The sequence below is a fragment of the Aotus nancymaae genome, unplaced genomic scaffold (assembly GCF_030222135.1).
Source record: "Aotus nancymaae isolate 86718 unplaced genomic scaffold, 86718_ANA_hifiasm-v0.15.2.pri h1tg000059l, whole genome shotgun sequence".
Classification (NCBI taxonomy): domain Eukaryota; kingdom Metazoa; phylum Chordata; class Mammalia; order Primates; family Aotidae; genus Aotus; species Aotus nancymaae.
This window is the reverse complement of record NW_026988473.1, coordinates 57,835,544-57,859,284: the sequence shown is the minus strand read 5'-3', so window position 1 is coordinate 57,859,284 and position 23,741 is coordinate 57,835,544. Positions and strand designations below refer to the sequence as shown.

General features: G+C 43.3%; 2 protein-coding genes across 7 annotated transcripts in view; one reads left to right on the top strand and one right to left on the bottom strand.

Moving 5' to 3' along the window:
• The window catches only part of PAAF1 (proteasomal ATPase associated factor 1), a 48,398-nt gene extending 38,427 nt beyond the window's left edge, over positions 1 to 9,971 (bottom strand). For 4 of the 5 annotated variants that reach the window (XM_021675071.2, XM_064365280.1, XM_021675072.2 and 1 more), the window contains exons 1-3: positions 9,877 to 9,971; positions 7,477 to 7,517; positions 4,591 to 4,694 (exon numbers count right to left, since the gene is read on the bottom strand). In XM_021675071.2, the coding sequence (XP_021530746.2) occupies positions 4,591 to 4,694; positions 7,477 to 7,517; positions 9,877 to 9,923 (192 nt within the window). In that variant the 5' untranslated portion in view covers positions 9,924 to 9,971. Of the gene's footprint in view, positions 1 to 4,590; positions 4,695 to 4,943; positions 6,271 to 7,476; positions 7,518 to 9,876 lie in introns of those variants that run through there. The other variant, XM_064365281.1, reaches the window with a different exon arrangement.
• Positions 9,972 to 10,017: 46 nt separating this feature from the next.
• LOC105720411 (cytochrome c oxidase assembly factor 4 homolog, mitochondrial) lies at positions 10,018 to 13,684 on the top strand. Of its 2 annotated transcripts, none has more exons than XM_012456955.2 (2): positions 10,018 to 10,143; positions 13,054 to 13,684. In XM_012456955.2, exons 1-2 carry the CDS (start codon positions 10,100 to 10,102, stop codon positions 13,331 to 13,333), a joined length of 324 nt encoding a protein of 107 aa, XP_012312378.1. In that variant the 5' UTR covers positions 10,018 to 10,099; the 3' UTR covers positions 13,334 to 13,684. The 2 variants fall into 2 exon arrangements, with proteins under 2 accessions (XP_012312378.1, XP_012312379.1); XM_012456956.2 differs by having other exon boundaries at positions 10,035 to 10,183.
• Positions 13,685 to 23,741: the final 10,057 nt, after the last annotated feature.

Here is a 23,741-nt window from a genome sequence, read left to right as displayed (position 1 = left end):
GAGATTTGTCAGTAAAACTTCTCCAATGTATTATAATTAAAACCTCTTAAAGAAAACATTAGGACCACAGGACATTCTCATCTTCTCAGCGTATCCTCTCTCATCCTCCTTTCCCACCCCACAAAACTATCCCTCCCACATAGATCAACAGTCCTTTCAAACTGCTGAGGGCTACAGTGTAATTTGGTATTGCTAAGATGCCATTATCTTTTTGTGTTTGAAATAAATTGCTCCACAGAAGACAGACCATCAATAAATATGATACAACCAACAAGCATTAGAGCATTATTTTTAGAAGAAAATCTAGTACCAATACTTGCAGTTAGCAGTGGGGCAAGGAACAGGATCAGCAGAAGAGGACATAAAGAGATGTAAGAAAACTAAGTACCAGCTCCCAAGCCTAGGTCTTAAAAGACAAGTCTAAAAGTAAACTTGCTGCCTGTAAGAACTTTTAGAAAGTATCATTGGCCATTGGTGATAAACAAACAAACAAACAAACAAACAAAAGAATGTCAGACTACTGACAGTTACAATGTCAGAGGAAATTGGTAAAGTAAATTATGGTATACCCACAAAATGTATACGCCTGGGTCAGGCTTGCAGTGCCTATTCCCACCTAAGACTTAAACTGACTGTAGATGTTCATAGACTGGTTATTGTAACACAACTATATTTAGATGCCTCATGTGTTCTACCTAGTCATTATCACCTGTCTTTCAGTTACTGTGGGAAGATAACACTGGTGGCATATTAGCAAAGTATACCTAGAACTAGATGTTAGATTCAGGAGACATGACTTACTAAGGGCTATATGTAACCATTTTAGGTAAGAATGTTGGTATTTCAAGGTAGCATATGTAGAGGTAAAAAAGGCTTGGTAAACCCTCCCTCAAGGATTCTTGCAATATGACAGTCCCTTACTCTGACCAGCATAACACCAACACTATTACCTAAGTATAGATCTCCTATAAGGAACTGAGGAGCTGCACTCTCCAAAGGACCCCTAACCTTTTATCTCTTCTGCAGTAGTACTTCAAAGTCTCTGGTAATTCTTCAGAACAATGAAAATGTCTTCAGTAATAAAAATTTTCTGAATGTCTTTATAACAAACGAGCACTGGTCCTCAGTTCATTAGAAAGAATGGTTTCAAAGTCAAAATATTCTCATCACTGAAAATATGCTCGTTACAGATCATCTAGTCCTTTAAAATGACAATCTACTCCTTTAAAATGACTATCTACACAAACAGCACTTTCTTAGCCAGCATATCCATGCCTGGCTGCCTGCAGGCCTTTCATTAAATGAGTTTTTGCTTCTAACTACGTCAGAAAGCCCATATAGCTGCAAGAGTGCTGGCCTGGATTTGGAACTGCCTCTTGTACCAGAAACTAAAGTGTCAGCTAAATTCTCTTGGCTGAATATTCATACTAGCACGGATGCAAGGAGCTTCAAAAGCTTAGTGTTTGGGCCTCTGTAAGAACTGGGTTTGTTCTCAGAAGACTTCATTTCTTTGGAGCTATGTGACAGATTTCAATAATCAGTACTTTTCTCCTAGTTTGCAATCTTGAAAATCAACCTTTAATCCATAAACAGACTACAAAGGAAGATAAATGTTAAAATATCTTCCAACATTAGCAGTGGGCAATCATGCTGTTAATGAAAATATTTTAAAGACAGCAAGAGAGATCAAAACAGACAAAATCTAAGAGGAAAAAGTGTGAGTATGCAGCAACAAGATAAAATTCTAAGTCAAACTTCTTTTATCCTCCAGGGTTAGACAGTTAAGCATAATGACAGATCTACTGTTTAAGAGAACGAGGTAGCAATATCAAATAGCAAAGTGACTCATGACAGTTAGGAAACAAGAATGTGCAACTATAAGCACTTACTGTCTGAACCCACCCAGCAGGTTCACAGCAAAAATTAGCAATCATGTTTGAAGTGATAAGGACTGTATCCAGGTCTGAGTATGAAGGGACAAAAGAAGTCAGCACCCAAGCTGTGTCAAAATACCTGGGAAAAACGTAGACTTGCATGGTAGTGCTAATCAACAGAACTGGGTTTCAATTCCAGCACACAGTCTGATTTTGATTATTAGAGATTAATTAACCTCTCTGAGTCTGTTTGCTTATCTGCAAAATGGAAATTTAAAGTGCCAATCCCACAGGATTGTTATGGTAAACAACCAAAACTAACTTTTGTAGTATTTTACAGATTCATCCACATGCAGTCTCACTTCCCATTAACCATTCTATGAGGTAGAATAGGCTCTCAGCTTTATTGATGAGGAACTGAGACTCAGAGGACTAAGTTATTTGTCCAAAATCACAAAGCTAGTAAGCATCAGAGTTAACTAAGACTTAGATCTTCTGACACCTACGATACCCACAGCTGCTTATGAAAAACAAGTATAAAATATGTAATAACATGTAGCCTACTATCTGGTCCAAAGAGAGTAATGAATGAACATTTGCCAAAAATCTTGTGTAAAAAACAAAGCATTCTCTATTCTTGTCAGTATACCCAAAATATTTTTTATAACTAAAAAGTTTAATTACACAAAAAATGAAAAATGAAACAAAAGGCTGGTCCACTCTTTGGGAATCATCTCACCAGAGCATACCGACTGCAGCAGTCAGAATGAGTAGGGAGAGGCAAATCATGGGTTCTCCAACACTGCTTACCCATCTACTCACCTCAAAGACAAACAAGAAAAACTGTTCATGTAGGCTCTTCGTCAAGGCCTCACCAGATACAGATTATACTATGTTGTTCAGTATAGTAGGCAACAGCCATATCAGGCAACTGAGAATTACTTGGATACAGGCATCTCTGTTTTCAACTGTATATTTTATAAAATCTAAATACAGATCAAGTATTTCTAATAAAAATTAGAGTCTGAACTGAGATAAGCTGAAAAAGTAAAATATACATGAGGTTTTGAAGACTTAAGAAAAAGGAATGTAAAATATCTCTAATAATTTTTAATATTATTTATAGGTTGAAATAATGTTTTAAATCTACTAGGTTAGATCAATTATATTATTAAAATCAATTTCCCTGTAATCCCAGCACTTTTGGAGGATGAGGCGGGTGAATCACGAGGTCAGGAGTTCGAGACCACCCTGGCCAAGATGGTGAAACCCCGTCTCTACTAAAAATACAAAAATTAGCCAGGCACGTTGGCAGGCGCCTGTAATCCCAGCTATTTGGGTGGTTGAGGTAGGAGAATCGCTTGAACCTGGGAGGCGGAGGTTGCAGTGAGCCGACATCATGCCATTTCACTCTAGCCTGTACAACAGAGCAAGTCTCCATCTCAGAAAAAAAAAAAATCAATTTTGCCTGGATGTGATAACACATGCCTGTAATCCCAGCACTTTGGGAGGCTGAGGCAGGTAGATTGCCTAAGGTCAGGAGTTTGAGACCAGCCTGGCCAACATGGTGAAACCTTGTCTCTACTAAAAATACAAAAAATTAGCCAGGTGTGGTGGCGGACGCCTGTAATCCCAGCTACTAGGGAGGCTAAGGCAGGAGAATTGCTTGAACCCAGGAGGCAGAGGTTGCAGTGAGCCGAGATAATGCCATTGCACTCCAGCCTGGGCAACAGAGCAAGACTCCGTCTCAAAAAAACAAAAACAGACAAACAAACAAAAAAACAAAATAATCCATTTCATCATTTATTTTTCTCTCTATAATGTGGCTACTAGAAAATTTTAAATTACACATGCATCTTGCATTATAAGAGTTAATATAAGAGAAGTAAGAGGAAGTCTGATTGCACTTAAAAGTATATGATATGGCCGGGCATGGTGGCTCACGCCTATAATCCCAGCACTTTGGGAGGCCGAGGCGGGTGGATCACGAGGTCAAGAGATCTAGACCATCCTGGTAAACAAGGTGAAACCCCGTCTCTACTAAAAATACAAAAATTAGCTGGGCATGGTGGTGCGCGCCTGTAATCCCAGCTACTCGGGAGGCTGAGGCAGGAGAACTGCTTGAACCCAGGAGGCGGAGGTTGCGGTGAGCCGAGATCGCACCATTGCACTCCAGTCTGGATAACAAGAGCGAAACTCCACCTCAAAAAAAAACACAAAAGTATATGATATATGTAACTGGCCAGGTGCAGTGGCTCACGCCTCTAATACCAGCACTCTGGAAGGCAGAGGTGGGTGGATCACCTGAGGTCGGGAGTTTCAGACCAATCTGACCAACATGGAAAAACCCCGTCTCTACTAAAACTATAAAATTAGCTGGGCATGGTGACGCGTGCCTGTAATCCCAACTACTCAGGAGGCTGACGCAGGAGAATCGCTTGAACCTGGGAGGCGGAGGTTGTGGTGAGCCAAGATCGTCCCACTGCACTCCAGCCTGGGCAACAAGAGCAAAACTCCATCTCAAAAAAAAAAAAGGTATATGTAACTACAAGAGAAAAAGAAAACTACTGACACTCCTAGGCAGCAAAAACTATGATTCTTATACAAATGAAGTATAGATACACAGATAAACAGATAATAGTATAAATATCTAAAGTAGATGTATGGGTACTACCAGTTTTAAATATCATGCCATCGAGAAGACATAAAAACATACCTTGTTTATTTCATTCACAATAAATCCTTCTGAAGCTGTAACCTCTGGGATGCCATCTAGGCCAATTCCTTGACAAGTTAGGCTGCCATACAAAGACGGTTTCCCTGTATGGTACAAAAGCATGTCCCAAAAAATAAGAATTTAGTATTTTTCTCTTTGAAGACCCAATTCAGGCATCTGTATAAATAGTACACCCATAAAATTGGCCCATGAATGAAAAACAGGTACCTGTGTTAAAAGTCAGGTGAAGTAGAAAGACAATTAGATTAGATATCTTAGTCTGTTTAGTGTTGCTATAAAGGAATACCAGAGGCTGGGTCATTTATAGAGAAAAGAGGTTTTATTTGGCTCACGGTTCTGCAGACTGTACAAGAAGCATGGCACCAGCATCTGCTTCTGATGAGAGCCTCAGGCTGCTTCCATTCATGGCAGAAGGGAAGCCAGTGTGTGCAGAGATCACATGGTGAGAGAGGAAGTAAGAGGGAGGAGGGAGATGCCAGGATCTTTTTAACAATCAGCTTTCTCAGGAAAGAACAGATGGAGAACTCAGTCACTCTCACTCCCCAGGGAGGACATTAATCTATTCATGAGGGGTCTGCCCCTGTGACCCAAACACCCCCCATTAGGCTCTACCTCCAACACTGCTTTAATAGTAAGTATGGGCAAGATAAATGCAAACTGTTAGGGAAAAGATCTTAAAAAAAAAAACCCAGTTGGAAGTTTTGCTCTCAGATTGCCTTTTTAGTGTAAGAGTTTGCCTTACTTTAAAGAAACTGCTTTTTGGTTATGGTGTATTACAAGAAAGCCAAGGTCCTTGTAATAATCAGTGGACCAATGAAAAGATGGTGAATTTTAATGTTATGTTTATATATTTCAGTTAAAATAAAATGTAAGTCTTTATGTGTATTTTTTTTTTTTTAATTGAGACAGGGTCTCGCTCTGTCTCTCAGGCTGGAGTACCAAGTGGCACAATCACAGCTCAAGCAGTTAGAACAGGATTTTTTAACATAACTAAACACAATAAAATAGTTAAAATAAAATATAGTATTTTCCTTGAATTTTTATGTTTAATATAATTATATATTTTTTATAATATATAATTAGTATAACTAGATATAATTATATAATATAAAATATATATATACATTTGTGTATTTGTGAGTATGTGTTTCTTTTTTTAGACAGTGTCTCACTTTCTGGTCCAGCATAGAAATGCAATAGCGTGATCACAGCTCACTGCAGCCTTGACTGCCTGCACTTGAGCAATCCTCTCACCTCTGCCTCTTGAGTAGCTGGGACTATAGACACGCAACACCATGCCCAGCTAGTTTTGTTTATTTGTTGTAGATACGAGGTCTCCCTATGTTACCCAGGCTGGTCTCAAACAATCCTCCTGCTTTGGCCTCCCAAAACGGTGGGGCAGGTGTGAGCCACCAGGTCTGGCCTTGTATTTTAAGATGATTGGCAAGTCACAATACTATAAAGTCCATTCTGGCCGGGCGCGGTGGCTCAAGCCTGTAATCCCAGCACTTTGGGAGGCCGAGGCAGGTGGATCACGAGGTCAAGAGATCGAGACCATCCTGGTCAACATGGTGAAACCCCGTCTCTCCTAACACAAAAAATTAGCTGGGCATGGTGGCGCGTGCCTGTAATCCCAGCTACTCAGGAGGCTGAGGCAGGAGAATTGCCTGAACCCAGGAGGCGGAGGTTGCGGTGAGCCGAGATCGCGCCATTGCACTCCAGCCTGGGTATCAAGAGCGAAACTCCGTCTCAAAAAAAAAAAAAAAAAAAAAAAACTGTAAAGTCCATTCTTTATTCCACTGATATAAACAATAATCTTTTCTGCAGCCTCAACCTCCCGGGCTCAAGAGTTCCTCCTATCTCAGACTCCCAAGTAGCTGGGACTACAGGCGCATGCCACTATGCCTGACTAATCTTTCTATTTTTTATAGAGACGGGGATCTCACTTTGTTGCCCAGGCTTGTCTCAAACCCCTGGACTTAAGTGATCCTCCTGCCTCAGCTTCCCAAAGTGCTAGGATTACAGGTATGAGCCACTGTACCCAGCTAAAACTTTATTTCTCATAGAAATAAAATATATTAGCAACATTTGAAATAAAAGATAATCAGCAAAACAAAACTTTCTCAAGAATTTAGAAGGAAGGTTGATTTGTTTTAGAATGGTACCACATTGCTTATAATTTGAAAAGAATTGTGCAAATGACATAAGAGTGTCATTCAAAAGAAAAATTGCTAAGACTTGGGAGCTTCCTGGATATGGGAAGGTCCAGTAATTAGGTTTTTCACTCTGATGCCTAGATAAATGATGGTAACTTACATGGATGGCAGCAATAAATAAAAAAAGAAAAGAAAAAAAAGAAAAATGATGGTAACTTAAATGAGAAAATCAAGAAAGAGAATTCATTCGACAACAAATGTACTCATCTTGGTTTTGGACTTCAGTAAGTCAGGTAACTTAAGCTGACAGTAAGCTTTAAGCAGAAATCTCTAGCAAACAACTGTTCCCATTTCTGCTTGAACATGGAGAGGTCAGGGCTGGAGCTATAGATCTAGAAATTAACATCAAGAAGGTCCCAACTGAAGCGCGGAAGTGCTTAGAATACAACAGCACAGGATAAGGGACTAATTAAGATGCATCAACAATGTCTCCACAAATAAGTCTGTGGCTTTCAAATGGAAAATCAATCTGAAGGCCTTCTCTTGGAACGGAGGATTTGGGGTGATGGCCATACAGTACAGACTGATCAATCATGTTTGCAGACTGTATTATGTAAGGAGGCTGGGCCAGGAGAAATTAAGAAGTTTTCGTCTAAGGGTAATAATCCTTCTTATTTAAAGTGAGAGCATACAGAGTTTTGGGTATTACCTGGGGGATGACAGCTCAGCCAGGCCTCCCCTTCATCCTTCCTATGAAGAAAGACAAAAGCCTAATTAGACTTACCAAAGTTGAATAGGATGCCATAGCTACAAGTGAAGAAGGAAGGTCATGTAACCTCCAGTTTGGACACAGTACTTAGACACGATCTAGTTCAACCTCTCATCAGGTATAGATCATTCTAAGACAGACAAACTTTATTTATTCAAGAAATATTTGTGGATTAAGTATTTAATTAATAGATATCTGTTGGTTAAATTAATGCTCATCAACATCTCCATCTCAATCTCACTCCATCAACAGTGAGATCACTTTGAAAAATCAAGGTTATTTTATTTAGATATTTATCTGGATTATTGCAAACCAAGTCCTGTGTTAAGCACTTTGCATACAGCATCATTAACCCTCACAATAACCAAACAAGATTCCTTTTATTATTTTATCACCTGCCCAAACATCCAAAGCCTTCACCCTAGCACTTTTAGGGTATAATGGAAAGGGTCTATGCTTTTAAGACAAAGATCGAGGCTGACAGCAACCCTTTATCATTTGACAAAATGTGTGATCTTGGGCAAGTTAAGTCCTCTGATTCTGGTGCTGTATTTTCTCATAGGTACCTGGTGGCACTTCATGTTACTGTTCTTTATTACTTATCACATTCTGTGTACTATTAAGTAGTCTGTATTTTAGCCCACATAAAATTAAGTAAGGTGTAAATTTATAAGGTGTAAATTTCTTAAATGCATAAGGTTATGTTTCATTAATCTTCACCATTGTTTCAATTTGAAAAACCCTTATTAGTAACAGCAATTGCCAAATATGGCACTGCTATATTCATCCTGATGCCTAGAGAAATAACTGGCACAGTATAAGATCGACAAACGTGGCCAGGCATGGTGGCTCAAGCCTGTAATCCCAGCACTTTGGGAGGCTGAGGCTGGCGGATCACCTGAGGTCAGGAGTTTGAGACCAGCCTGAACAACACGGAGAAACCCCGTCTCTACTAAAAATACAAAAAAATCAGCCAGGTGTGGTGGCACATTCCTGTAATCTCAGCTGCTCGGGAGGCTGAAGCAGGAGAATCGCTTGAACCTGGGAAGCGGAGTTTGCGGTGAGCCGACATTGCCCCATTGCACTCCAGCCTGGGCAACAAGAGCAAAACTCCATCTCAGGATAAAAAAAAAAAAAAAGATCAATAAACGTTAGATGAATGAATAGTTTGCTGTGTACTCCTAACTAAGATGTCAGCTTTTTCTTTTTTTTTTTTTTTTGAGACGGAGTTTCGCTCTTGATACCCAGGCTGGAGTGCAATGGCGCGATCTCGGCTCACCGCAACTTCCGCCTCCTGGGTTCAGGCAATTCTCCTGCCTCAGCCTCCTGAGTAGCTGGGATTACAGGCACGCGCCACCATGCCCAGCTAATTTTTTGTATTAGTAGAGACGGGGTTTCACCATGTTGACCAGGATGGTCTCGATCTCTTGACCTCGTGATCCACCCGCCTCGGCCTCCCAAAGTGCTGAGATTACAGGCTTGAGCCACCGCGCCCGGCCAGCTTTTTCTTTTCTTTTCTTTTTTTCTGAGAAAGGTATCACTCTGTCACCCAGGCTGGAGTGCACTGGTGCGATCTTGGCTCACTGCAACCTCCGCCTCCTGCGTTCAAGCGATTCTCCTGCCTCAGTCTCCCAAGTAGCTGGGATTATAGGCGCCTGCCACCACGCCCCGCTAATTTCTGTATTTTTAGTAGCGAAAGGGGTTTCACCATGTTGGTCAGGCTGGTCTTGAACTTCTGACCTCAAGTGATCCACCAACCTTAGCTTTCCAAAGTGGGATTACAGGCGTGAGCCACCGCGTCTGGCCTGGATGTCAGCTTCTGGAAGAGCAGGAACCATCACTTATATTTAGAGTAGACACCTGAGCTCCACCAAGTATCCAGTATGGGGCCTGGACATGGTGTTAGTTTCCTTAATAGTATCGTCCAGTATGCCTAATATAGCTTAGGGGTCTAGGAGAATATAAAGGTTCCATCACATATACAAAGTGGTGGTGAGTACAGGGACTTTTGGAAATAACTGATGACTAATCAATATTTGCTAAATGACTGCTTGGCCAAGAGCCTTCCTGCCTCCCAGTATCCTTGTCTTTCTCCAACTCACCGATCCTAGTTCTGACGCGGGGATCACACAGCTCATGTGCTCCCTTGGCCTGGGATAACTTTTCATAGAATGACCATACGGGTTTGATATCTCTTTTGCCAGACCCTGTTCCCTCCATATCCCTCAACAATTGATGAAGTAACCCCTATGGATATCCTGGACCAGGCATGGCTCTCCTTGACGCAAAAGCAACATCCACTACCCTCCTCCTCTGCCTCCGTTCTGAGCCTAGATTCACCTGAGGGCCTGAGCCCAGTCGCTCTGAATCCTCAAAGGCGCCGCCATCTCGACCCCGCCTCCATCAGCCCACCTCTTCCTCCCCTTCCCGGAAGTGGGTTCCTGAGAAGGGTGTGGCGAGTACAGAGGGCGGGCGTCCACCAAGAGGCCGCCAATGAAAACGTGCGTGGGTTCACCGCCCCTTCCGTGTGCGCGCTCCCCACGAGGGCCTTGTTCCTGGGAGGATGGACAGAGACGCCCCAACCGCCTGCGAAGCTCAAGCCGCCGCGTAGGTGCACGCGTTCGGGCCCTCTTTTCCCACCTGTTCGGTGAGCATCGCTTACCTTGTTCTTTCTCCAGGAGGCGTTGTGGGCACAACAGGGCTGCGCTCAGCGGCGGCGCGCGCGCATGCGTCCTTAAAGTTCAAAGTCAATGAGCCCGAGAGGCGCTTCAGGCCTCCTGGCTGCCAGCATTTTTCTGCTTTAGGATCCTTTCCATGACTTCCTAGTTTAAGCCAGCCTCCACGATTCAGCTGCCAGCCATCTACCCTGTCCTGATCTCTGAGCACGGGTCGTCCTCATTTTACTCCAGAGTAGACTGAAACCAGAAGGTGGTGACAGGAAAGTACAGTAGCATTTAGTAAGTCCTATTGTAGCCCAAGCACTTTTCATTCGTTATATTACACCTCATTCTAATTGTGTGAATTAAATGATATTAATGAGGAAACTAAGATGAAAAAGATGGCATAGTAAGGCGTAGTGCTGGGATTCGAACACAGATCTAGATTTAGGATTGGTTTAGGATCCAAGGCACTTTCCATTCCACCGTTCTTGCTCTAAATGATTTGCTCCTGGCCTATTTAAAGAGTTAACAGCGTATTTAGGAAAAGAAAACTATCAACTATAATTTATTGAACTCTTTAGACGTACGAGCCTCCTTACAAACCTTTTTTTTTTTTTTTTTTTTTTTTTTTGAGAATGGGTCTCCCACTGTCACCCAGGCTGGAATGCAGTGGGGTGATCGCGGCTCACTGCAGCTGCGACCTCCCGTGCTCAAGTCATCTTTCCACCTCAGCCTTCCGAGTAACTGGGACTATAGGCATGCGCCACCACACCAGGATAATTTTGTTTTATTTTTTGTAGAAACGAGGTCTCAAAGTGTTGCGTAGGCTGGGCACAAACCATCCTCCCACCTCAGCCTCCCAAAGTGATGGGATTACAGTGGTGAGCCATGGCACCTGGCTTCATCTCTGTGTTTCCAGAGAGGTTATCAAATGACGTGTCCAAGGGCACCAAATGAAGCAGTGACAAAGCTAGGTCCAAGTCTGTTTCAAAGCCCATTTTCCCCCCTCCTGCCTAAGTTATACTGCTTCCAAGGCAAATGAGTTATGTAAAGTGCCTAACTCCCTAAAAAGTCTTGAATTCTTTACTATATCCTACAAAGCCTTGTGATGATCACTTATTTATATCACCAGTTTAATTTGTTGTCTTGTTCTCATACTCTGTTCTCCAATCACTGAACTTTTTTTTGCTCTCGTGTCAGATTCTATCTCAACCACCTGCTCTTCCATTGACCAAAAATATTTTTCCCATCTCTGGCTAACCTCTGTTCATCTATCAAGTTTCAGCTTGGAAATCACTTCCTCTAGGAAGCCTTCCGTGCCTATTCCTGCCCTTATCTGGATTAGGTATCCCTCCACTGTGGTCCCAGTCTTAGCCATCTGTACACTGTGTAGTAAACTGCCCTGTTTCCTTGTCTAGGCTGTAAACTCCATGAAGCCAGGAACTTAACTTAGTCACTCCTGAATCCTCAGCACTAGCATAGTGCCTGGTAAATGATAGGTACTTAGTCATTTGTTGAGTGAATGACAGATACTGTAAAGGTATCAAGGAGTCCTTCTAGTTTCTTTATAGCCCATCTTGGTGAAATTTTTGCAAAGGCTGAAGTCATTTCTCTTCAAACCTTAAGTTCCTTCTGTATGCTACTTTGTGCTGAGTCCTCTGATGCAAATGGGTAAGACAGTTTGGACAAATAAATACACCTCACATTTTTGTATAGTTTACAAAGCCATCTCACTTACCTTATAGATTCATGTCTTAACCTGGCCTCTGCATGCTGTATGCTACGGCCACACTTAACTCTTTCCATCCTCCCCATGTGTCAGAACCTACCCATATTTGGGTACTCTTTCACGTTTTAAACTTTGTTCTTCAGGTATAGAATAAGGCAAGTAGGATAAAAGAAGAAAGGTTATTTGTTTATTTGGAACAGGGTCTCACTATGTCACCTAAGCTGGAGTACAGTGGCACCATCATAGCTCACTGTGGCCTTTGAATTCCTGGGCTTAAGGGATTCTACCACTTCACCCTCTTGAATAACTAGGACTACAAGTATGTGCCACTATGCCCAGCTGATTTTTAAATTTTTTTTGTAGAGACGAGGTTTTGCTTTAACTCAGGCTGGTCTCAAAACTCCTGGGCTCAAGCAATCTTCCTGCTTCAGCCTCCCAAAATGCTAGGATTACAGGTGTGAGCCATTGTACCTGGCTGAAAGTTTAGTTCTTTTTAGGTAGATCAGAGATTGTGTCTCTAAAAAGATGACATTTCACCTAATTCATATTCCAGTAGCAAAATCCATTGAGCTTATTGAATGTTATATTAAGCATTCTCACATACTTTGTCTCATACAGTTCAAACCACTTTGCAGGCCTGCTGTCGGCCAGGCCTAGTGCTGGGGACACAAAGGTAAATCAAGACAAACATCAGCCGGGCACAGTGGCTTACAGCTGTAATCCCACCACTTTGGCCAAGGTGGGAGGATCACTTGAGACCAGGAGTTTGAGACCATACTGAGCAACATGGAAAAACCTTGTCTCTACTAAAAATCAAAAAAATTAGCTGAGTGTGGTGGTGCACACCTGTAGTCCCAGCTATTCTGGCAGGGGCAGACTGAGGAGGGATTGCTTGATCCCTAAAGATGGAGGCTACAGTGATCCTGGGCGACAAAGCAAGACCCCATCAAATAAAAAAATAAAAAATAAATAAAAAACAAGCATGTGTCTTCAAGCTTAGAGTCTCCCACAGGAGACAGACATATAAACAGGCTAAACAGTACAGTCTGGTCAGTGCTATTTATAATCTACGAACCTTACATATTATCATATCGCTACTCTAACCTTGTCTCTGTTAATGTTCTATAGACCCCCCGCCCCCAGGATGTCAACCTCAGTCCCTCAAGGCCATACCTGGACCCGACCGGTGAAGAAAGAAGAGGAGGAGGAGGACCCGCTGGACCAGCTGATCTCCCGCTCTGGCTGTGCTGCCTCCCACTTCGCAGTGCAGGAGTGCATGGCCCAGCACCAGGACTGGCGGCAGTGCCAGCCACAGGTGCAGGCCTTCAAGGACTGCATGAATGAACAGCAGGCGAGGCGGCAAGAGGAACTGCAGAGGAGGAAAGAACAAGGCAGTGCCCATCACTGAGACCCCATACCAGCTATCCCCAGTAGATGGCCCTGCCAAAACCAGCACCCAGAGAGATCATGGAGGAAGAAATTCTGAATGGTGGATGTGGGAGGTGTAAAACATGCGGATAGTTTTTGGATCTGTAGTTGAGAGCAGTAGGTTTGGACGTGACTGCCACAAACAGCTGTCATATATTCAGGGTCAGATCTCACACATCCTCAGCTGTCTTGTTCCACCAGTATTTGCCATGAAAACAAAGAATGGGGTAAGGGATGCTCCCCTACCCCACATCTTGGGTCAGTGTACCAAGTACTGAGATGATTTTAGGGACATTTGTATTTTAAATTAAATTCATAATCTAATGGTAAATTGGTTACCTAATTAGTACCTTTCTCTTTCATCACTTGTTCTGGATGTTTCAATCAATTTAGTGGAAAGAAAAAAGCAAATGGGAAAATTTTTTATTGAAATATAGTTTTGTTTTTTAGATGGAGTCTTGCTCTGTCGCCAGGCTGGAGTACAGTATCACATTCTTGGCTTACTGCAACCTCTGCCTCCAGGGTTAAGGCAATTCTTCTGCCTCAACCTCCTGAGTAGCTGAGACTACAAGGCACGCAACACCACACCCAGCTAATTTTTGAGTTTTTAGTAGAGTTGGGCTTTCGCCATGTTGGCCAGGATAGTCTCAATCTCTTGACCTTGTGATCCGCCCACCTCTGCCTCCCAAAGTGCTGGGATTACAAGTGTGAGCCACTGCGCCCGGCCTGTTTTGTTTTTTGACACAGTGCCTCTGTTGCCCAGGCTGAAGTACAGTGGCACAGTCATGGCTCACTGCAGTCTCAGAGGGCTCAGGCCATCCTCCCACCTCAGCCTCTCAAATAGCTGGAACAACAGGTGTGCATAACCACACCCAGCTAATTATTCAAATATTGAGTACCTATTAAATGCCAGATTCTGTTGAATTAACAGATAATGAGTCTGGCCTCGACCTGCTCCCAACCCAACAAACACACAGAGTTGGGCTAACATTTTTAAAGTATATTTTCACCTTTTGAAAAGTGGAAAAGCTGTCAACATTGACTTTTATTCCCTCTTAACAACTGGCTGGAGCTGAATAATAATTCCCCTTTGAGGAAGTTGTGTTTTCCCATTCAAAACAGTTGCATATCACTTCTCATTTTTCTTCAACAAAACTACTCTTCCATTCTAGTCTATTCTTTTTTTTTTTTTTTTTTTTTTTTTTTGAGATAGAGTCTTGCTTTGTTACCCAGGCTGGAGTGCAGTGGCACAGTCTCGGCTCACTGCAACCTCTGCCTCCCTGGTTCAGTCAATTCCCCTGCTTCAGCCTCCAAAGTAGCTGGAACTACAGGCAAGTGCCACTACACCCAGCTAATTTTTGTATTTTTAGTAGGGATGAGGTTTCACCATGTTGGCCAGGCTGGTCTTGAACTCCTCACTTCAAGTGATCTTCCTGCCTCAGCCTCCCAAAGTTTTGGGATTACAGGTGTGAGCCACCGCATCTGGCCAATAACAAATACTTCTTGAGCACTATTAGAAGCCCAAATCTGAGGTATAGTAGGCCTTAAAATTTACTTGGAGACTTAATGCCAAGAAGTCTCAGGCCGGGCGCGGTGGCTCACGCCTATAATCCCAGCACTTTGGGAGGCCGAGGCGGGTGGATCACAAGGTCAAGAGATCTAGACCATCCTGGTCAACAAGGTGAAACCCTGTCTCTACTAAAAATACAAAAATTAGCTGGGCATGATGATGCGTGCTTGTAATCCCAGCTACTCGGGAGGCTGAGGCAGGAGAATTGCTTGAACCCAGGAGGCGGAGGTTGCGGTGAGCCAAGATCGCGCCATTGCACTCCAGTCTGGGTAATGAGCGAAACTCCACCTCAAAAAAAAAAAAAAAGAAGTCTCTTAATTTGGAAGAAGTAAAGAGAAAAGAGGAGAAAGTAGGAATTTAAAGAATAATCCTATTTCAGGCTGAGGGGGATAACCAGGCAAATTATAATAAAAAGACAAATAGCTACATGCCCTTGTGTACTCGGTGCTGATTCATCAGAGTAAACAAGCAGTGTGCACTGGAATTTTCAGCAAGAATCTCAGAGAAGAGAAGGGAATTAGTTGAGTTGACCTTTTTTTTTGAGATGGAGTCTCTGTCCCCCAGGCTGGAGTGTAGCGGCATGATCTTGGCTCACTGCAACCTCTGCCTCCGAGGTTCAGGCAATTCCCTGCCTCAGCCTCCCCATTAGTTGGGATTATGCCTGCCACCACAGCCAGCTAATTTTTGTATTTTTAGTCGAGATGGGTTTCACTATATTGGCCAGGCTGGTCTTAACTCCTGATCTCGAGATCCACCAGTCTTAGCCTCCCAAAGTGCTGGGATTGCAGGCATAAGCCACCGTGCTTGGCCAAGTTGAACTTTTAAAGATGAAGTAGGCCAGGCCTGATGGCTTACGCCTGTAATCTCAACATTTAGGAGGCCAGAGCAGATGGATTACTTGAGGTCAGGAGTTCAAGACCAAGCTGGCCAACATGGCAGAACGCCATCTGCTAAAAATACAAAAAAATTAGGCGCAGTGGCGCATGCTGAGTATAATCTCAGTTACTTGGGAGGCTGAGGCAGGAGAATCTCTTTAACCTGGGAGGTGCAGATGGCAGTAAACTGAGATCACACCACTGCACTCCAGCCTGGGTAATGGAGTGAGACTGTCTCAATAAATAATAAAGATGAAGTAGACATTATCTATTTATAAATTATAACAGAAAAGATTACCATCCAGAATAAAAAGTACCTGGAAGCCACTAAGAAGCACATAGTTTGATAGAAAAGTGAACAAATAGGCCAGGTGCAGTGGCTCATGCCTATAATCCCAGCACTTTGGGAGGCCAAGGTGGATGGATCACTTGACGTCAGGAGTTTGAGACCAGCCTGGCCAACATGGTGAAATCCCATCTCTACTCAAAATACAAAAAAATTAGCCAGGCATGTGCCTGTAATCGCAGCTACTTGGGAGACTGAGGCAGGAGAATTGCCTGAACCTGGGAGATGGAGGTTGCAGTGAGCTGAGTTCATGCCACTGCACTCCAGCCTGGGTGACAGAGCAAGACTCTATCTCAAAAAAAAAAAAAAAAAAAGTAAACAAGCCACAAAACATAGGAAACTGTAAATATGCTCTACATCATGGATGATCACAGAAATTTTTGTTTTTGGTAGAGATGAGGTCTCACTCACTATGTTGCCCAGGCTGGTCTCAAACACTTGGGCTCAAGTGAGCCTCCTACCTCAGCCTCCCAAAGTGCTGGGATTACAGGTATGAGCCCCCTTGCCTGGCCAGAATTATATTTTTATAAGACATATATACTATTAGGTTTACTGCAGCATTGTTTTTAATAGTGAATAAACAGTCACAATGTCAATTTCCATCAGTAAGGAATTTGCTTGTGTATTGAAATCTTTTACAACAGGAATGTATGTATTTTTGTAATTTAAAATAGTAGGCTGGCCAGGTGCGATGGCTCACGCCTGTAATCCCAGCACTTTAGGAGGCCGAGGTGGGTGGATCATGAGGTCAGGATGTCAAGACCATCCTGGCCGTGGTGAAACCCTGTCTCTACTAAAATACAAAAAATTAGCCGGGCGTGGTGGCACATGCCTGTAGTCCCAGCTACTCTGGAGGCTGAGGCAGGTGAATCGCTTGAATCTGGGAGACAGAGGTTGTAGTGAGCTGAGATCGTGCCACTGCATGCCAGCCTGGCGAAAGAGCAAGACTCCGTCTCAAAAAAAAAAGAAAAAATGGTAGGCTATGGACAGGGTGCAGTGGCTCACGCCTATAATCCCAGCACTTTGGGAGGCCAAGGTGGGCAGATCATGAGGTCAGGAGTTGGAGACCAGCCTAGCCAACATGATGAAACCCCATCTATACTAAAATACAAAAATTAGCCAGGCATGGTGGTACGTGTGTGTAATCCCAGCTACTCAGGAGGCTGAGGCAGGAGAATTGCTTGAACCTGGGAGGCAGAGGTTGCAGTGAGCCAAGATCATACCATTGCAGTCCAGCCTGGGCAATAGAATGAGACTCTGTCTCAAAAAAAAAAAAAAAAAGGCTATGGAGGAGGGGTGATAGTAGCAGAGAGAAGCATAAAGGGCCTCTTTAGCAGGAAGGATGGCTTCCAAACCAGCTACGTGGAGCAAGCGTGTTTTGGAGGACACTGGCTCTAATAGGGAGTTAGCACAGGGTGGGTCACAGAATGTATTTGATCAGGCAGAGGACTCTTGCCATCCAAGCCTATTTCAAATAAATGGGGATAATTTCTATGTCACAAGCTTACTAAGACAAATAAATGAGGGAATGAAACATACGTAGCTAATAATAAAAAGTGTTAAAAATTTATTGGGCATTGTGTCTAAACATTTTGTGTATACCACAAAAAAAATTTTTTTGAGGGGGCATTTAACTCAGATAATCTGGTTCCAGAGCCTCCTCTCAATCCCAATGATGTGCTGCCTTCAAATCCCAGTTATGCCACTTACTAGCTTTGTGACTTTGGACAAGTTACTTAACATCTTAGGATCTATTTTTACTTCTGTAAAAATGCAAATATAATACCTTCTTCATAAGCCTCAAAACTAATACAGGCCTCCCTCATAGGATTGTTGAAAGACTGAGTCATTGGTTTAGTTTAGGAACAGCATCTGGCACATAGTAAGTGTTCATTGAACATTAGCTATTAACCATCATCGCTATTAATGTGTGCTAGTGACTGTCCTGAGTTACATTATCTAATCTAATCTCAAATCCTCTGAACATGGCATTCACTCTCCTTTAGATGAGGAAATAAAGCTCAGACTGGGGATCAGACTCCAAGCATGTCTTGCTCTAAAGCCTAGGCTGTTTTCTGCTCTTTACTCTTGGAGGCATCTGGTGCCCAGTACAGAGCTTAACACACAGTAGTGAGTAACCACATTGACTTTGCTTTTATCGGCTCTTTGCAAAAAGGAAATTAAATGTTTGCAATTAATTCGTGCAAGTTGCCCACAGTGATCTAGATTGGTATGTTTTTCTTTAGTCTCAGCTCTGCAGCCCACAGTCTAGGAGCTGGACTTTAAGGTGGTCCATACCTGTCCCTATAGGATCTAACTCTGGCAGCTTTCGGTTGCCTCTGCAGAGAGGCTTGGTGCCAGGGATGAGTGGAGAGACCTCTTGACTTGATGCCTCTCTTGGCTAGGCCTATGGCAGACTCATGGTTTAGCTCTTCCTTGCAAGGTCCTTGGCTGGGAACTTGGCCTTGTGCTCAGTACAAAGGTGCACTGTAATGTGTTTTACTGGATGAGTAAGAAGATACTCCTCCCACCCTCTCTCTCATAAAGTTGCCAGTCAAGTCCTTGGGCTGTGGACTAGAAACCCAAAGGGAGCTGGGCATGGTGACTCATGCCTGTAATCCCAGCACTTTGGGAGGCTGAGGTGGGTGGATCACCTGAGGTCAGGAGTTCAAGACCAGCCTGGCCAACATAGTGAAACCCCTTCTCTACTAAAACTACAAAAAATTAGCTGGGCGTGTTGGCAGGTGCCTGTAATCCCAGCTACTAGGGAGGCCGAGGCAGGAGGATTGCTTGAACCTGGGAGATGGAGGTTGTAGTGAGCCGAGATCATGCCATTACACCCCAGCCTGGGGAATAGAGCAAAACTCTGTCTCAAAAAAAAGAAAAAAAGAAAGAAAGAAAGAAAAAAAGAAGCCCAAAGAGAACTGAAGAAGTCCAGACTGAATCCTTACATCTTCCTGTAGAAAATGCTGGGGCTCCCTCCTCTGCTCCAGCAAGGACTTAAAGCAGGCAGAGGTAGCAGTGATTCCTGCCTCTCAGCAGGTATCTTTTGAAGAGTTTTCATTCTTCAGAGCCTGGGCATTCTGTCTAAATGGTAAGCTGGATTTCCTAAAATGAGCTGAAATGTCTGAGAATGAAAGTTATTCCAGGGGGATTATTATAGCCAAATGAATCACTTCAGATTCTGAAAGGAAGATCAGACATGTGAAAACAAATATTCACAGAGATCAAAGTACAGATTAAACAAGCACAAGACACATTGGCCATCTCTGTCTGTGGTGTCTCTCTAGCAGGTCTAGTTCTAGGCATACCCAATATAGGCTCAGAAAGCTTTCCTTAAGTACACTAGAAACAGAGGGGACCCAGGGGTCTCAGCATTGCTAGTGTCTGAGCGGCCAAAATACCTAGATTTCATTTGTTTCTCCTTGTCTAAACATACCTTTTTAGAATCCATAGCTGGCTATTTCCAGCCTTCCATGGTGGAGAAACAAGTCATCCTCAGCCAGAAGAAAGGAACAAAAACGTGAAGCTGAGGAATCTGCTGGCCTCAACTAGGAAAACCGCCAGTTTTACCCATTTTAGTGACCTGGCCAGGCACGGTGGCTCAGGCTCGTAATCCCAGCATTTTGGGAGGCCAAGGCAGGTGGATCACCTGAGGTCAGGAGTTCGAGACCAGCCTGGTCAACATGGTGAAACACTGTCTCTACTAAAAATACAAAAATTAGCTGGGTGGCAGTCGCCTGTAATTCCAGCTACTTGGGAGGCTAAGGCAGGAGAATTGATTGACCCTGGGAGGTGGAGGTTGCAGTGAGCTGAGATTGTACCATTGCACTTCAGCCTGGGTGACAAGAGCGAAACTCTGTTTCAAAAAAAAGAAAGGAAATGAGTGATCTACATAAAAATCCTTTTTTAAAAATCTCAATAATGTGCATTCAGCCACTCAACCAGGAATTGAGTAACAAACTATCCTTGGCTCTGCCACTGGCTAACTAGGTGACCTTAGACAAGTCTCTTTCCCTCCCTGGGCCAGTTAACACATTTGTAAAATGAAGACCAAAATAGTTTATCTCCAAGGTTATGTATTGATAGAGCCAGGATTAGGACCCATCTATTCTGATTCCCAATCCACCGATGATATTCCTTCTACTCTCCTGCCTATCCCTTGCGATTCCATGGCACTACTAGGAATAATTTAATCCCAACTAGAATATTCAAAACTGAAAGTATGCTGAGGAAATGAAGTACTGATGTAACACAATGGATAAAACATTATGCTAAGTCAGACACAAAAGAATACATACTGTATATTTCATTTATATGTAGTACTACATAGGTAAAACTAATCTATGGGAGTAGAAAGGAGGTTGGTGGTTACTTCTTGGGGAAAATGTGAAAGATGGCCAGGTGCAGTGGCTCACGCCTGTAATCCCAGCACTTTGGGAGGCTGAAGCAGGCAGATCACAAGGTCAGGAGTTCGAGACCAGCCAGTTGGAGACCGGCCTGGCCAACATGGTAAAAACCCTGTATCTACTAAAAATACAAAAATTAGCCGGATATGGTGGCACCTGTAATCCCAGCTACTTGGAAGGCTGAGGCAGGAGAATTGCTTAAACCCAGAGACAGAGGTTGCAGTTAGCCAAGATTTGCACCACTGCACTCCAGCCTGGGCGACAGAGCAAGACTCCATCTCTGGGGGTGGGGGAGGGGGAGAAAAAGATTATGAGGGAACTTTTTGGGGTGATGGACATGTTCTTTACCCTGATAGAAGTACGGATTTCATGGATAGGTAGACATCGTTTCAAAATTGATCAAATATACCCTCAAGATCTGTGTGTCACTATATATAAATTATACCTCAATGAAAAAAGTCTTAAAAATGTATGCCGAAGAAGTTTTAGAAGGGAAGGAAATAGGCCGGGCGTGGTGGCTCAAGCCTGTAATCCCAGCACTTTGGGAGGCCGAGGCGGGTGGATCACGAGGTCAAGAGATCGAGACCATCCTGGTCAACATGATGAAACCCCGTCTCTACTAAAAATACACAAAATTAGCTGGGCATAGTGGCGCGTGCCCATAATCCCAGCTACTCAGGAGGCTGAGGCAGGAGAATTGCCTGATCTCAGGAGGTGGAGGTTGCGGTGAGCCGAGATCGCGCCATTGCACTCCAGCCCGGGTAACAAGAGCAAAACTCTGTCTCAAAAAAAAAAAAAAAGAAGGGAAGGAAATAGAACATTTACTGATCATTACTAGCTCATTATATACATTATCTCCATCTCAAATCCCTAAAAAGGGATTATCCCCATTCTTCAGATCAGAAATCTGAGGTTCATTGAGGCTAGAATTACTCAGCTTCAAAACTAATAAATGTAGAAGTCAGGCACAACCCAGGTTTGTTTGTCTCTTTTCCTTTAAAAGGTTGTCTCAGGGAGGGAAGGGAAGGTATTTTCAACCTGGAGCCAGAAGACTTGTGTTCCATTTGGTTTCACTGCCAAGTGATCCTAAGAACATTCATTTCCTTCTGAGCCTCCCTCCAGGCGAGTTAAAGCTCATAATTGTTTTGTAACCTTGAGGTTCTGGCAATCAGAATATCTCCAGTCCCTCTTACCATGATAAGACATTAAGAGTAATTTCCATTTGTCTCAGCACAAACTAATCATGAGGAACAAAAGCTCTCTGACTCCAGTGAGAGGATAAATTGTCAACTAGGTCAGTGACACAAGAGCTCCAAGGTGACAGAATCCAGCTGCCTCCTGTGTCAGAAGCCTGACTCATTCCTGAGTAATGTGACAGAAAGAGGTGGAGTAGGAATCAAGAGATTTGAATGCTCCTGCCCCTCTGCCAATGATATACCCTGTAACCTTGGGCACAGGATTGCCCTCTGTGGACCCCTAACCTGTACTAGCTAAAAGAGACAATTAGGTTGGCTGAATCTAAAGTCCTTAAGCTCCAGTATCTTGTCAATTTATGAAATTCTGATTCCTGCTTCCACATATTGATAACAACTGAGCAACTGGAAAAGACTGCTATTTTTTACAGGTTTCCAAACGGAAAACATGTGACATGCCCACTGCCCATATCATATAGAGGCAATACACATGCAGCTACCCAGCTCTGCCATTGTAGCATTAAAGCAACCGGAGACAGTATGTGAGTAAGCAAGGCTCTTATCCAATAAACCTTTATTTTAAAAAACAGGGCGGGGTTTTGGAACTAGATAGAGCTGGTGATTGCACAACTTTGTGAATGTACTGAATAAATGATACTGAATTACTCATTTTAAAATGTTTAATTTTGTAAATATGAATTTCAGCTCAATATATTATGTTCAAAAAAAACACAAACAGGGAGCAGGTAGGATTTGGTTCATGCACAATAGTTTGCTGACACCTGACCAAGATAAACTTTGAATTATTTGCTTAACCTCAATTCAGGTAGCAGTTATGTAACATCTACCTGAATAAGGCACTCATTATCCCACAAAGCAATTTATTTCACTTATGGGCAGAATCTGTTCTTATCTGGAGAGTTTTTTCATGTAGAGAGCCAAAATCTCCCTCTCTCCAACTTCCACCTGTAGAGTTCACTTATGTTATAATCCTCTGCTTCACTACAGGACACCATGCCAGATTGCTTTAAAGGATGAATTCACCCTAGTTGGAGAAATATAGAAGGGGAACATGCTTCTGAGCTAAAGCATCAGGCAAAGAGAAAATAGAATCTTTTTTATTTTTTTGAGACAGTCTAGCTCTGTTGCCAGGAACCAGGCTAGAGTGCAGTGGTGCGATCTCAGCTCACTGCAACCTCTGCCTCCTGGGTTCGAGCAATTCTCCTGCCTCAGCCTCCTGAGTAGCTGGGACTACAGGTGCGCACCACCACATCCAGCTAATTTTTATATTTTTTAGTAGAGACAGGGTTTCACTATGTTGACCAGGATGGTCTTGAACTCCTGACCTCCTGATCCTCCCGCCTCAGCCTCCCAAAGTGCTAGGATCATAGGTGTGAGCCCTGCGCCCAGCCAAATCTTTTTTTTTTTTTTTTTTTTTTAGGAGAAAGGGTCTTGCTCTGTCACCCAGGCTGGAGTGCAATGGCACAATCATAGCTCCTGCAGTCTCAAACTCCTGGGCTCAAGCAATCCTCCCACCTCAGTTTCCCAAGTAGCGGTACTACAAGTGTACACCACCACGCCCAGCTAATTTAAAAAAATATTTTTGGTAAAGACAAGGTCTCTCTATGTTGCTAGGCTGGTCTCAAGCTCCTGGTCTCAAGCAATCCTCCTGCCTTGGCCTCCCAAAGTGCTGGGATTCCAAGGATGCACCACTGTGCCTGGCCAAAATATAGAATCTCTTTTTTTTTGAGACAGAGTCTTGCTCTGTCACCAGGCTGGAATGCAGTGGTGTGATCTTGGCTCACTGCAACCTCTGCCTCCTGGGATCAAGCAATTCTCCTGCCTCAGACTCCCGAGTAGCTGGGACTACAGGTGTGCACCACCACACCCAGTTAATTTTTTGTATGTTTAGTAGAGATAGGGTTTCACCATGTTGGCCAGGATGGTCTCAATCTCTTGACCTCGTGATCTACCCACCTTGGTCTCCCAAAGTGC